The sequence below is a fragment of the Plecotus auritus genome (assembly GCF_963455305.1).
Source record: "Plecotus auritus genome assembly, chromosome: 2".
Lineage (NCBI taxonomy): Eukaryota > Metazoa > Chordata > Mammalia > Chiroptera > Vespertilionidae > Plecotus > Plecotus auritus.
In genome coordinates, this window is record NC_137771.1 from 156,996,040 (window position 1) to 157,012,001 (window position 15,962).

The window sequence follows — 15,962 nt, forward strand, 5'->3', positions numbered from 1 at the left end:
GCTATTTGAAATGAAATCATTTTAATTTTTTCAGATTGTTGCAACTTTTGTGATTTATATATTCTTCAAATTTGCTGTATTTGTTAATTAGTTCTAAAAGTTTTTTAAATAATTACTGTAGATAATGTCATCTATGTATAAACAGTTTTATTTCTGCAGTTCCTATTTAGATGACTCTTATTTCTTTTTCTTTCTAACTTCTCTGGCGAGAACGTGCAGTATCATCTTGAATAGAAGTGGTAAAAATGGGCATCTTGCCCTAGCTGGTTTGTCTGAGTGGATAGAGCGTCGGCCTGGGGACCAAAGGGTCCCGGGTTCCAATCAGGTCAAGGGCACATGCCGGGGTTGTGGGATTGATCCCCAGTAGGGGGTGTGCAGGAGGCAGCCGATCAAAGGTTCTCTTATCATTGATGTTTCTATCTCTCTCTCTCCCTCTCTGAAAAAAAAACCGGGGGGGGGGGGGGGGGGGAGAGGAGGCATCCTTGCCTTGTCCCTGACTTCAGGGGAAAAACTTTCAGCCTTTCATCACTTAGTATATTAACTGAGGGCTTTTCACATGTAATTTGTTATCACCTTGAGGTTGTTACATTCTAGTCCTTTTTTGTTTTTTAATCCTCCAGAGGATATCTGTGGATTTTGTTTGACAGAGAACAAAAAGAAACATCGATTGATTGTCTCCTGTTATGTGCCCCGGATGGAACCTGCAATCTAAGCATGTGCCCTGATTGGGAAGTGGACTCACAATCTTTTGGTTTAATGGACAATGCTCCAACCCAGGCAGGGCTCCATTCTAAATATATATATATATATATATATATATATATATATATATATATATATATATATATATATATAGATTTCAAAGAGGAAGGGGATTGAGCCCACAACCTGAGCATGTTCCATTGACTAGAATTGAACCCAAGACCCTTCAGTATGCAGGCTGATGCTCTCTATCCATTGAGCCAAACCAGCCAGGGCCATTCTATTTTGTGTTGAATGTTTCCATCATGATAACATTGTATTTTGTTAAATGCTTTTTCTCCATCAAGATGTGTTTTTAAATTCTATTAATGGGTATCCATTTTATTAATATCTAATAAAATGTTTCAATTAGAACCAGAGAAGGGAACAAAAGACAAAAACAAAACAAAAAACTAAAAATGGGGGAATGAAAAATATCTCAATGCATCTCTATTAATCATTTTAAATATCAATGATCTAAATATACTAATTAATCAACAGAATGAGAGGACATGCCAAAAACTGGGGAAAATATTTACAAAAGATTTATCTGATAAAGGAATGTCATCCAAAATATAAAAAGAACTCTTAAAACTTAATAAGTCTGGCCGAATAGCTCAGTTGGTTAGAGTGTTGTCCAGATATATAAGGTTTTGGGTTTGACCCCTGATCAGGGCACATATAATAATCAACCAATGAATGCATAAATGAGTGTAGTGTAACAACGAATTGATGTTTTTATTTCTCTTCCTTCCTCTCTCTCTCAAAGCAATCAAAGAAAAAAATTTTAAAAAACATATTATAAAAGATTACTAACCTTCAAAAATAAAATATAAATGGCCAGTTTAAAAACAAATGGGCAAAAGACCTGAACTGACACTTCACCAAAGATATACAGATGACAAACATTAAAAGCTGGTCCACTCTCTGCCAAAAATAAGCACAAAGGGAGCCATGTGACCCCTGTCACAGGGATATTCATGCCGGCAGGGCGGTAGGGGGGTGGATAGAGGTAACGGGATGACGGAAGTAAGACAGAAACCACCAGGGGCCAACCGCCAGCCCCCCAGCCCCAGTGACCTTCGTCTGCATTTGGTGCCCCTGCCCATGCCAGGCACTTGGTCGAGAATGATCCTTCCAAGATTCTTTGGTTCAAGGAGCACCACCTCCTTCATTCTTTAAGCAGGGAGGAAGCTGGCCTTTGCCATGCCCTTAACTGACTCCTCACACCCCTGGAAACCATGTCTTCTTCAGGGCACATGACTATTCTGGGTCTAAGACCATTTAAAAGAAAAGCTCGTAAAGTAGCTTACCAGGCCCAAAAGATCAGGGGTGCCACATGAAGGGACAGTGTCCTGGGTAGCTGGGCAGGCCCAGCCAGAACCACTCTTCCCAGGGGGTCCGCCAGCCCACGACAGGCTCCAGGATGCTCAGGACCATGTGCTTCTAGATGCCAGAGCAGGTCTCCCGACCACCTCACAAGAGGTGAAACGCGCCTTCTGTGTTCTCCTAAGGACCTGTGCTGTGTATATATCTTCAATGGGATTTTGTGACTATATAATTTTTTTATACAAAAGCAGCTTCTTAAATAGCATTTCCTGTGACCAAGAGGCCTTGCAAAATGAGCCAGAGTTCTGGACCCATTTGGGAGCATTTGTAACTTTTGTTCTTCTCTTGCATGTGAATCTCCTCCCCTGGAAAAAGCCATAATGAATTAAACCAGACTGACTACCTGCAAAAAATAAAAAATAAAAAAATAAAAAATAAATAAAAGCTGGTCCACATAATATGTAATTAGCGAATTGCAAATTACAACAATGAGATACCATTACACACCTATTAGAATGGTTAAAATCCAAATCACTAACTCTAATTCATCATTGGTGGCAATTCAGAATGGTACAGCTACTTTGGAAGAAAGTTTGATAGTTTCTCATAAAGCTAAACCCTCTTAACATAAGATCCAAAAATCATGCTCCTCAGTATTTACCCAAATAAGTTGAAAATGTATGTCCACAAAAACCTGAACACAGATGTTTACAGCAGTTTTATTCATAATTGCCAAATTTTGGAAGCAACCAAGATGACCTTCAATCTGTGAATGGATAAACAAATTATGGTACACCCAAACAATTGAATATTTAGTGCCAAAAAGGAGTGGGCTATCAAGCTGTGAAAAGACATGGAGAAACCTTAAGTGCATATTGTTGTGAAAGAAGTGACTATGAAAAGGCTACGGTATGATTCCAACTGTATGACATTTTGGAAAAAGCAAAGCTATGGATACAGTAAAAATATCAGGGGGTCAGGGATAGGGAACAGGGAATGTCAAATAGGAGTACAGAATTTTTAGGGCAGTGAAACTATTTGTGTATGATTCTATAATAGTGGATACATCTCTATACATTTGTCAAAACTCAATAGAATATAAAACATAAAGAGTGAACCCTAATGTCAATTATGGGCTTTCAGTGATAATGATGGGTCAATAAGTTTAACAAATTTACCATTCCGGTGCAGGGTGTTGATAGTAGGGGAAATGGGGGGGGGGGGGGGGGTGAGACACAACAGAATTTGGGAACTCTTACTTTCTGCTTAATTTTTCCAAAAGCCTTAAAACTGCTTTAAAAATCTATTAATTAAAACAAAACTATATTCTACATAGCTGAACACCTGAAGCAGCAGTGACAGTCACTTTTTGGCAAACTTCCAATACAGAATTCAAACATTCACATCTGTTCTCAAGGCATCAGGAATGCTGAGGGTGTCCAGGGCAGAGCACAACAATCAATGGGACACAAGTTAATTTAGTTGTGAGCTCTCCACCATTTCTTCTGTGTTGGGAGTGTTCAAACCAGGTTACTTTCTCTTCCTCATTTTAACTAATTTCTCCATCATCCTTTTATTCCTAGAAAACAAGTGAGAAAAGAATTTTTAAAAACTTAGAATAAGATAACCATTCCATACCAATCCCTTGGAAATGAGCAATAAAATAAGGAATCTACTTCTGGAGTTCCTACGTAGTTAGCACCTGCATCCTCACCTAAGAATGGTGGGTGAAAGAATTCTGTCTTAAACAAAGAAACAAGATTGTCCACTTAATATCAAGCCTCACATTCTGTATACTACAATTGGTTCAATTTCCTTTATCTTTATACTGTCTCTTCCCTTCCCACAGTTTCTTCCACATCCCCTCTCTGTCCACACATGCTCATGATTTTCCCATTAAAAAATACAAAGAAAAAAGAAGAAGGGAGGGAGAAAGGAAGGAAGGAATGTAGGAAGAAAGGAGGGAAGCACCCTTGATCTTATTATTTCAGCTAATTGCTATCTCCTCACTTAGGTGGTACAGATTATCAGTATGTCCTGCCATAATCCTTCACATGCTCTAACTTGTCACTATCACATTTCTGCATATACTGACCCTCTTAACCTACTCTCAAAAAAGGCACCAATTATATCCTAAACTGACATTCTCAACAGTACTGTGGCTGTGGCCTATGTGGCACAATTGGTTGGAGCATTGTCCCATGCACCAAAGGGTGGTGGGTTTGATTCCCAGTAGGGGAACATACCCAGATTGCAGTTCCATCCCAGGTCCGGGCATGTGCAGGAAGCAACCAATCAATGTTTCTCTCTCTCTCTTCCCCTCCCTTCCTCTAACATCAATTAAAAAAACAAGCAAACAAAAAACCAGCACTGCATTATTCATAATCTTACATGGCCATCTCACTGCCAACCATATTCTTCAGAAACTCTGCCCATTGCTTCTTTTTCTTACTTGTTTCCCAACCTATAACTATACTTCTACAGTCTCCGTGGTTCACCTGCCATCAAAATACTGATTCTCTTTAGGGTTCTTTCCTATGTCCCTTTTAATTCCTACATACTCTTATGTACAATTTAAATGCTAATGGCTCCCAAAAATGTTTCTCTATAAAACCATCCTTATCTCAGGCCTCTAGGCCCATGTCAAGCGTGTCCCACATGTCATATTCTTCACCACTGAACTGAATAAGTTAGCACCCTTCCTTTTACTCCTATATCTCTTAAATTTATCCCATTCCTCTTTAAATTTTTTGTTAAGTTTATAAGTTATATCTTTTCAGAATTATTAGAGTAATCTTTTACTTACCCTCCAACCTAGTTTTTGTTGCAAGATTACAATCCATGTATAATCCATGTCCTTAAAAAAGCCTTAGCTTCCCTTGACACCCATCTTACATCAACTCCACCCAAACCTATCACCAAAAGCTGTTACTAATGGGTGAACATTAAGAGTTCTATAGTCTAAAAAAATAAACAAACAAAAAACAGTTCTATAGTCTCTAGAAATTCTAAACCAGTGCTTGTGTATGTCCAATGCATATTTTCCTGAACAGTGGGTTTATAATTATCATAATATTCTCAAGGGACTGTATGTCCCAAAAGTGACAGAGATATTGTAACCCACCAGATAATGAGACCATCGTTACAGATAGAAACCCATCAGTGGTCTACCCCTCCCTTTCCAGACTTATTTGTCAATATAGCTTCAATCATATTGACCTATCTGCTATTTCTAAGTATGTCATGTTCTTTTACTTCCAGGTATTTGTATGGACTGTTTCCACTACCAAATGCCCAAATTATTATTTCCCAACTGATAAGATCTTCCTCAGTGCACATAATCCTTTTTGAAGTTTCCCTAAGCTACTCCATTTATTCACAGCATCTCTCTTTTTTTTTTTAATTTAAATTCTTTATTGTTTAAAGTATTACGTAAGTCTCCCTTTTCCCCCATGCTACATGGATTTTGCCTTACGAATTTTTTTTAACCCCAGCTAAATATCTGACATATTAAGAACTTTATTTCTTAAAACAGATCTCTAAACTTGAGGAAATTAATATTCTAACTTGTTACATACTTTAAGATTGCTAAGAAGCCACACTTATCTGAGTTCTAATCCACTATCAAGTTCTTTTTCCTTCCTATGTTTGCCTGATCTATATGGCAAATTAAGAAAACAGTATGTTTGACCATTTGCTTTCTCCTACCATTTAGATATACAGAAAAAAATATTTAAGGGTTACCTCTTAACACAGTCAGGGCATAACATGTTATCTTCTAGGTCTGGGGATGGGAAAGTACAGGCCGGTAAAAGTAAGAGAGAAATCATCTTCGTGGGAGTGTCAGGCACCCAGGTCTGACCTGCATGGAACTGCAGGCGAACCCAACCCTTTTTGTCTGCCAGGAGATGTCTGCCATGGACCACACACCACCTGACACCTGGGGAGGAAAGAGAAGCAAATATAAACAGTGAAGAGCAAGTAATTACACTCCGATCCAACCTCTCAGCAACTCACTCTTGACTTTGCTCTTATTTTCTGTTGATGGATCAACTGAATGAGAAGCAAGAAAAAATGTAGACCAAAAGACATTATACTCTAACTTCACAGATTACCTAGCATGAGGGATAACAGTTACATTTTTAAATGCTTGCTAAGTGGTTTGCATGTATTCATAAATTTATTAAGAACATTTATATTCACTTTTCTTATTTAAAAATGAAGTAACTGAAGCTTGCAGTGTTAAATATTATAATTTTCTCAGAACCAGGACATGGATCCAGGTATTGATTCACAACCCATTTGTCTAACTACTTCATTGTACTGCTTCAAATATAAAAAACAGGCAAAAAGATCTTTGTTGAAAGCCTAAGGAACAATCTAATTGGGGAGAGGGATATTTAAGACAAAACAAGGTAAGATATCAAGTGTTTGAAATTGAGAAAGAAGCAGTCACCGTGAGCTCAAATATTCATAAAAACTCCCCAGTCAGACTGTAAAACAATAGAGATTATGTTTAGCACTATATACCTGGTGATTAGGCACACTCTTGGATCATAGTAGATGCTTAATAACTGCTAAATAGAGAGGTACTACTGCCCTAGCTGGTTTGGCTCAGTGGATAGAGCATTGGCCTGCAGACTGAAAGGTCCCAGGTTCGATTCTGGTCAGGGGTACATGCCCGGGTTGTGGGCTTGTTCCCCAGTATGGGGCTTGCAGGAGGCAGCTGATCTATGATTCTCTCATCATTGATATTTCTGTCTCTCTTTCCCTCTCTCCCTTCCTTTCTGAAATCAATAATATGTGTATATATGTATATATATATATATATACTATGTATGTATGTATTTAAAAAATAAATAGAGGTACTAAAAGGATGAATAAGTGTGCAATGCTACTAGGTCATATGGCACATTAATGGAAATTAGAAAGGTGTCATTGCTGGGTAAGCAGTCCTTCAGAGACAGCTATGTAACTGGACAGTGCTTTTGGAAAATTTCTTTTCATAGAAGGGAGTGCGACTTGGAGAGCAGATAGTAGGCCAATTTCAGCTTCTGTCTGTCTTCCTTGTGTAATGAACAACGTGCCTTACAAGTCAGCCCTGAATAAAAGAGGAGCCAGAACACTTTTGGAAATGATGTGGAGAGAAAAAGAACTCAAGCTAAAAAGAACGGAGGACTTTTAGCTGACCTGAGGTAGGGTCAGCTAGAGAAGAAAACAAAAATATCAAGGAAAGAGGAGGAGTTGGAGGAAGGCAGGGCAAAGTTATTTTCAAGATTTCTTAAGAGAACAAGGACCCCAAACTTTTTTTATTGCCTGCTTTTTAATGTGCCAAGTTATATCTCATAAGTCTCACTATCATTCTATGAAATAAAATAGTTGTAATCTTCATTTTATAAAACAGGATACCAGGGCTTGTACTAACTAACTTGCCAATGCGACATACCAAGGAAGTCATAAAACAAGAATCTGGCCTGGGCGCTCTCCCTCCTGGGAGCTTGCCTGTGCCTTTTTCTTTCCCTTTCCCCTCTTTCTCCCCCCAGGCATATTACCATTAGCTTGCTCACTCCCAAGCTCCAAGGGCCCTTCCTTTACCTCTATAACTTGTTTCCAAAACCCATTTCTTCTAGAAATTACTTTTTCTACCTCTGTAATTGTTCTCTTACAAAAACAAAAAGGAATCTGGTCTAGCTGGCATAGCTCAGTGGTTGAACATCGACCTATGAACCAGGAGGTCATAGGTTTGATTCAGTCAGGACACATGCCCAGGTTGCGGGCATGATCTCCAGTGTGGGTCTATGCAGAAGGCAACCGACCAATGATTTTCACTCATCACTGATGTTTCTCTCTCTTTCCCTCCCTTCACTTCTGAAATAAATAAAAATATCTTAAAAAAAAAAAAAAAAAGAATCTGAACCAGGGCTGTTCAAATCCCCACACTTTGCTATGAAGAAAGCCTTGAGGAAAAGGAGAGGAAAAGACCTCAGGCTGGCCCTAGCTGGTTTGGCTCAGTGGATAGAGCATGGACATGAGTTGAAGGGTCCTGGGTTTGATTCTGGTCAAGGGCACATGCCTGGGATGTGGGCTCAATCCCCAGTGGGGGGCATGCAGGAGGCAGCAGATCAATGATTCTCTCTCATCATTGATGTTTCTATCTCTCTTCCTCTCCCTCCCTCTCTGAAATCAATAAAAATATGTTTAAAAAAATAAAAGACCTCAGGCTGTGGCTGACCGCGTTATCAGATTATGCTTTTTTCCCACCTTGTACTTCTGCTTTGTGATCAGAAAGGGTCACCACTCTATCACCTGGCTTAGAAATTCATCCAGAAAAACTTGACAATCAATCAAAAGGTAAGTTTTCTAAGAATCTAATATCCAATCTACAGATATTTTAACTCTTTTCCTTATACTACCTTTCAGTATTGGACTATTGAAAGTTAACCTTTCTCTGGAATGGTGCTTACTATTTAAAGTTGATCTTACCAGATGTTTGCAGCAGAAAATTCTCAACAGAAATAGGAATGTTATATGAATTTGCAGCCTTAGATAGCGAGCCTCTTGCAGCAATTCTTGACCATGCTGCCAACATGGCCTCACGAGCTGAAGTTATCACTTCAACTGTATTGGTCACTTCAACTGTATTGGCCACTTCAACTGTACTGGCCACTTCAACTGTACTGGCCACTTCAACTGTATTGGCCACTTCAATTGTACTGGCCACTTCAACTGTATGAGTCTCTTCCTCTCTTTTAGTCATCTGATGACTTTTCTTACTCCTTGCTTTCTTGGTCAATTTCCCCGAACATGACTGCAATGTGGCCTCTTCTGGTGTTTCAGCAACACTCTGAAAATGGGATTCATGATGAGTATTCTGTGAAGTGCTACTACCATAATGACTTCTATATCAATTTTATCATTCTTTATACATTTACCCAAGTAGGTCAGCATGGGAAAGGTTTAGGAATATTAGTTCCTTTAGAGTAGTGGTTCTCAAATGGAAGAAATTATTGATTGCTAAAACTGTGAGGGAGGAAGCATTGCTACTAACATCAAGTGGATAGAGGCCAGGGATGTTTAGTCTGCTAAACATCCTAAAATACACAGGGCAGCCTCCAAACAGAAAGAACTTATTTGGCTCAAAATGTCAATAGTCTTGGTTGAGAAATCTTGCCTTAGAGCAAGCAAGGTTGAGGAACCTTTTTTTGACCAATGGCCATTTGAATATTTGTAACATCATTTGCTTAATATAATTCACTTAATATAAATTCATGTTGTTATGAAACAAGCTCCTAGACAAGCTGCAGTTGTCTTGGCATGGCCAGATGAAATGATTTCGTGCGACTTAGATGGCTGGACATTCCTCACCACTACCTTAGAGGTACAACATATGAAGAGATGCTGGGAGAGGAGGAAAAATTCACAGTCAGAACTCACATTTACACTGCATCCATGCTTCCCATTCACTCGCTTTTTTTCAAAATAAGCATGTTCCCTGAGCCTCAGATAAACCTCTATTTTCTAAGGAAATTAAGGAGAGAAAAAGCAAAGTTAGCAAGACTTTGAATATTTGCTCTGAGTGGCAGAAATTCTCTCCAATTTACTCACCTTACCATCGGTACTCAAATTCAGTTGTTGGCACCAGTTCCGCAAAGTGTCATGACGCACTTTATTAAATGATGGCAAAGTGGTCGGCAAGGGAAGGATTGGTTTTGGGCAATCTTTGAATTGTTCATTCATTTGAGGAAGACTAACTGAGAAAAGAAGAAAACCAAAGTAGTAATAATCTAAAATTTGTAAGATTCTTTATAATTTTACCAAGTTCTCATTTATTTCTTACAACCCAATTTATGCAGATAAGTACCAAATATTTTTTCTCATATTACAAATAAGATAACAGATTCAAGAATAAAGGACTTGTCCAATACCACATATCCAATAAAATGACAGACTTGGGACTCAAATGTACATTTTGATATTCAAAATTCCATGTTGTTTTTTTAAATATATTTTTTAAATTGATTTCAGAGAGGAGGGGAGAGGGAGAGATAGAAACATCAATGATGAGAGGGAATCATTGATCGGCTGCCTTCTGCATGCCCCCTACTTGGGATGGAGCCCAAAACCCAGGAATATGCCCTGACTGGGAATTGAACCGTGACCTCCTGGTTCATAGGTAGGTGCTCAACCACGGAGCCACGCAGGCTGGGCTTCATGCTTTTTACACTAACATAGCAACCTATTGTGTTTATGGCCATCAACACCACCTGAATAGAACATTTTGGATAGCTCCTCCACAATGTCTAGATCTTGGACCAATAGGAATCCAAGAAAGCACCCTAACCAACAATAGTCATCCTTTTACTTTCCTCTACTCAATCTGCTTGGCCATAATTTGTCATTATGTACTTCATCATCTGAAAATACTTATTCAATGCCTTATATGAAGCGCTGAGGAAATAAAGAGTTATGATATTAAGAGCTGCTAGATATTTGATCAGTAATTACTCAACCTAGCAAAATATTATGTTTTTCAAAATTATTTTATCTTCCTAATACTCTATGATCTCACTTGTATGTGGAATTTAAAAAAGCAGAACTCACTCATAGAAACAGAAAGTAGAATGGTGGTTGCCTGGGGTTTGGAGGTGAGAAAATGGGGAGATGTTGGTCAAAGGGTATAAATGTTCAGTTATAAGATGAATACGTTTTGGAGATCTAATGTACAGCATGGTGCCTATATTAACAATATTGTATTGTATGCTTAAAAGTTACAAGATAGAAAATCTTGCCCTGGTCAGTGTGGCCCAGTTGGTTAGAGCATCATCCTATATGCAGGTTCCTGGTCAAGGCACATATCCAGGTTTTGGGTTGGGTACAGGAGGCAATCGATTTTTCTTTCTGTTTCTCTCTCTCTCTCCCTCCCTTCCTAAAATCAATAAAAACATCCTCAGTCCTAGCTGGTTTGGCTCTGTGAATAGGAGTGTCAGCCTTCAGACCTAAGGGTCCCAGGTTTGTTTCCAGTCAAGGGCACATGCCTGGGTTGTGGGCTCAATCCCCAGTAGGGGGCGTGCAGAAAGCAGTGGATCTATGATTCTCTCTCATGGATGTTTCTATCTCTCCCTCTCTCTTCCGCTCTGAAATTAATAAAAATATAATTAATTAATTAGTTAATTAATTAATTAAAACATCCTCTGATAATGATTAAAAAAAGAGTAAATCTTAAATGTTCTTACCACAAGGGGGAAAAAGCTAAGTGTGTGAGGTGATGCATGTGTTAATTAACCTTATTTTTGTAATCATTTTACAGTATATACATGTACCAATCATCACAATGTACACCTTAAAATTACAGTATTGTGTAAATATCTCAATAAAGCTGGAAAAAATTAGTCTTTGTAAGAGGTATGCAAAGTATGTATTAACCAAAATGAAGAGAAGGTTGAGGGTCATGGGTTGGAAATTTGAACTTCTATCCAGCTGCCCCATAAGTCTATGCTCTGTCCAAAACACTCTACATGCTGGTTTTTGTGTGTCTTAAAAGCAAGCAGTACATAGTGCTTAGCAAATGACAAGCATGGGAGTTAGAGAAATCTCTTATTACAGGTAATTGAGGTGAGATTTAAGCTGGGCCTGGTATGGCCAAAGAAGAGAAAAGAAAAATCCTTTTTCCTGGGCTTTCCAGAGCTGGAGGAGCAGTACACTGAGCAATCCTTATCATCACACCTTTATCGTTTGTCCTAGGTGCTGTCAGTTTGCTGTCTGAGGTTGAAGAAACACTTGGTTCCATTTGATGTTCATTATGTTCCTCGCTTATTGGAACCAATGTGAGTATCACATTTTCTTCTTCTAATTCATCCTGAAAGAAATCCTGAAAAAGGTCAGTTACCAATTTTCATTTGATGCATACAATTAAACCGCTTATTTTCAAATCACAAAACTGAGAAGGTGATGGAAAAAAAATTACTGAGATTTTCTTAAATATGATGTTATTAGCAGACCCTTTACTAGATTTTCAAAAACAAACAAACAAAAAAAATGAGAAAATGGTTAAAAACAGATTTACAAGTGATAAAGAGAAAATGGAAGAACCCTAGCCTGTTTGCTCAGTGGATAGAGCTTTGGCCTGTGGAAGGGTCCGTGGAAGGGTCCTGGGTCCCGATAAGACCATGTGCCGGAGGCAACCAATCGCTATCTCTCTCTCACATCAATGTTTTTTTCTCTCCCCCTACCTTATACCCTTTAAAAATCAATGGAAAAATATCCTCAGGGGAGGATTAACAAATAAAAAGGAAATTGAAGGGGTTTGGGGAAACCATTCCCCTCGTGGTCTTCCTTTCCATCAACTAAAACACTAAATACTTTCATTTTATCTCTGAAATCTATATGAAATGTGTTGCTGCCTTCCCATCTTCCATCACATGATTTACAACTCAAGCTATCATTAACCCTTACTGGCAGATGCAAAAATCTAGTTATTAAAAATCCATTCTAACTCCACTCTTTCTTTAGATTGCTCTCCTGCTTGCTTAAAATGCTTCCGTTGTGCCCTAACCGGTTTGGCTCAGTGGATAGAGCGTCGGCCTGTGGACTGAAAGGTCCCAGGTTCGATTCCGGTCAAGGGCATGTACCTTGGTTGCGGGCACATTCCCAGTAAGAGGTGTGCAGGAGGCAGCTGATCGATATTTCTAACTATCCTTCTCCCTTCCTCTCTGTAAAAAAATCAATAAAATATATTTTTTAAAAAATACTTCCATAGCTTATCATTGCTTTTTGAGTAAATGACAAAACTCTTTCATGTAGCCTACATGACACATTCCTAGACAGTGTGGCCCTGCCATTCCAGCTTAAGAGCTTTCTGAGCTCCGGCCATATGGGCTTATTTCAGCCTAGGACCTGAGGAGAGAGAATGCGTCTGTTTTACTCCCTTTGCTATTACAGTAACTAACACAGTGCCCAGCACAGATTGGGCTTTAATGATCTAGTGACTGAAAGGTGAAGTGGACAGGCAGGAATTAACATTTACTGGTTTTGTACAGTAAACATGCACTATGCTAGATGCTTTCTGTATTTCTTTTGTTTAATCCTTATAACATGCTTGTAGTAATTTATTAGTTTTCCTATTTTACAAATTAGGCCACTAAGTCTCAGAAATTAAATGACCAATGCCACAGAGTAACACATGCTTGAGTAAATCTCTGAACTTAGCTTTTTCTCTCAAAACCACCCCAGCCCTAATGTAATACACTTTTCCCACAGCAGCCAAGCGGCATCTGAAGCAGCCATCCGTTTTCCCTATTTAAATAATCTCAAAGACTTCCTGTAGCTCTCAAACTCCTAGCTTGCATATAGGGATTTTACATTTGTATAACACTTTTTCAAAGCACTTTCACACACATTCAATGGTCAGCTTCAAAAAAACATTGACATTATTGGAGAAGTATTACTCCACTCTAGAGATAAATGGGGGCTCAAAGCAGCTATATGGCCTGCCTATAATCATATATTTAATGTTGGCCAACTCAGTCCTTGTCTAGCCTGTTACAGCAGCCCTGAAAATACCCATGAAGCCTCAATTATATCCTCTCCTGCAGTCCAAGGTGACCCAAGCCTGGTCTGGAAACCCATTTGATACCAAGGCCATTGGGATTACATTACTTCTCACTTCTGGAAGAAACTAATTGGTCCCTTCATGTTTGGCCTTATCCATGTTAATCTTTCCTGTGTTCTTTGTACAGCAGCTCTCCTTCTTTCCAGTCTTTATCTTGTTGACCTACAACATGCCTTTCTGTAAAATAAATCTCTTACTTTGCACTATGAAGAAGAATCTTTGCTTCTCCTTTCTACTCTCACCCAAGTATACAGAGCCACAATCACGTGGAAGAAAATAATCAACCACGAAGGGGAGATTCCTAGACGAAGAAATGTCTTACATACAGAAATTAAGATTCGTGGCAAGAGAAAAACATAAGTGAGCTCCAGAAAGGCTTTGAAAAGTGAATCTGCGGAAAAATTAATTTTATTTAAACTAAACTTACCTTTTCGCTTCTTGAGTTTGCCATTTTCAGGAGCACTCAGAGGAAGGCAATGCCAGCAGTGTTGAGGATACGTGCAGTTGACTCCATTTAACCACAGGGTTTCTAGCCTGATTTCTCTTTTTATAAGCAAATGTCTCTTTCGACTTCCTGTTTCTCAAAAGACCTTTTCTTTCTCTTCCCAAGCCCCGCCCTCCCACCATTATCTGACTGGGTGATGTTGTTATCAGTTTTATCCCCTATCTTATCTTATTAGGTGAGCTTGGAATTTTTGGGTAAGTATTAGCATTCATGAATTTTTGAAAAGAGAGATTTTTACTTTTAAGAAATAAAGACGGGATAAAACTGGAAGTGAAAAATTCTCGAAGACAAGTTACAATTGAACAGGGTAGTTTTAAACATTTCTCAGAGAATACTGATGATGGATTGAATGATGTTATTATAGAAGGAATAAAAAAAGATTCAGAGGTATTTCATAACTGATTTAGGCCCAGGGGTGTGTCACTCACTGGAAGATTAGATTTGAATTGTAGGGTTTAATAACATAATCCCTTCTGGATTTAGTTCTAGACTTAAATATTAACCTTATAATACTGGGGAGCTGGGTAGAGGAAAGGGTTTGGCTGTTTAGAAGAGGAGCAGCAAGACCCATAATATTAAGGCAAGTGATGGACTAATGAATGCTGAAGGAACTGCAAGCACATTGGAATCACTGGAGCATAATGTTAGAGGCAGGTGTGACAAGAGATGATCCTGAACAGTGGTTTTCAACCTTTCTAATGTCGACCCTTTAATACAGTTCCTCATGTTGTGGTGACCCCCAACCATAAAATTATTTTCGTTGCTACTTCATAACTGTAATTTTGCTACTGTTAATGAATCACAATGTAAATATCTGTGTTTTCCGATGGTCTTAGGCAACCCTGCCAGCGGTTCTCTGCCAGCGGTTCTCAACCTGTGGGTCACAAGGTTGAGAACCGCTACTGTAGAGCCTAAGACCATCGGAAAACACAGATATTTACATTACAATTCATTAACAGTAGCAAAATTACAGTTATGAAGTAGCAACGAAAATAATTTTATGGTTGGGGGTCACCACAACATGAGGAACTGTATTAAAGGGTCGAGGCATTAGAAAGGTTGAGAACCACTGACCCTGAAGAAGCCACACCAAGGAGCCAGAGCCATTAAAGAAATTATTAGCAAACATTATGGCAGCTTTGTCATGCAGTGGTCTCACGGGGTGCTTTCTCTGCCCTAGGGAAGTGGTTCAATCCATTAGTCTCAGGACCCATGGAGCCCAGATCAGTTTAATTTAGTTTATATGTACTATATTCAAAATGTGATCTGCAAGGGCTCAGCTTCAGTTTACTGAAGAAATGATTGGGAAAATAAATTATGAGACCATACCCCAGATCTTCAGGATGTGTGCTTCATCAAGCCTTCAAGGTAAAGAATTACTTTTTAAAAAATTACTTAAAAGTCTAAAAGCATAGTCTAGATCAGGGTGTGACCAAAAGGTTTTGGATTAGGCAGATAATGGTTGGAATCCTGACTCCTTTCTTTCAGATTAGAAACTGAATCGACCCATGGAAATTCAACCAGAAATGCACTCCACCTATCTATTCGAAGGGGGCGGGGGTAGGGGAGTGGCCTGGTGGGCTTTTCCTCAGTAATTTAGAGAGGAACTAATCCTGGTAGCCTGAACTAATCCCAGTGCCTTAAGCTAGTCAGAACTTCAAGTGGGAAAACTATTTTATTACCACTTTTTTTCTTCTTAGCATTTATTACAACATAATTATCTTATTTGTTTTCTTGTGGTTTGTTTGTATGTTGGTTTTTGGGTGTTTTTTGTTTGTT

The 15,962-nt window shown here is 38.8% G+C and overlaps 1 protein-coding gene across 1 annotated transcript; it reads right to left on the reverse strand.

The window, feature by feature from the left end:
• Positions 1-5,810: 5,810 nt before the first annotated feature.
• On the reverse strand, positions 5,811-14,129 carry DPPA2 (developmental pluripotency associated 2; the record flags this gene model as incomplete). Its single annotated transcript, XM_080654680.1, has 6 exons — positions 5,811-6,010; positions 8,554-8,914; positions 9,505-9,588; positions 9,676-9,821; positions 11,794-11,926; positions 14,106-14,129. The coding sequence occupies 6 exons, from the start codon at positions 14,127-14,129 to the stop codon at positions 5,811-5,813; spliced, it is 948 nt and encodes a 315-aa protein (XP_080510806.1).
• Positions 14,130-15,962: the final 1,833 nt, after the last annotated feature.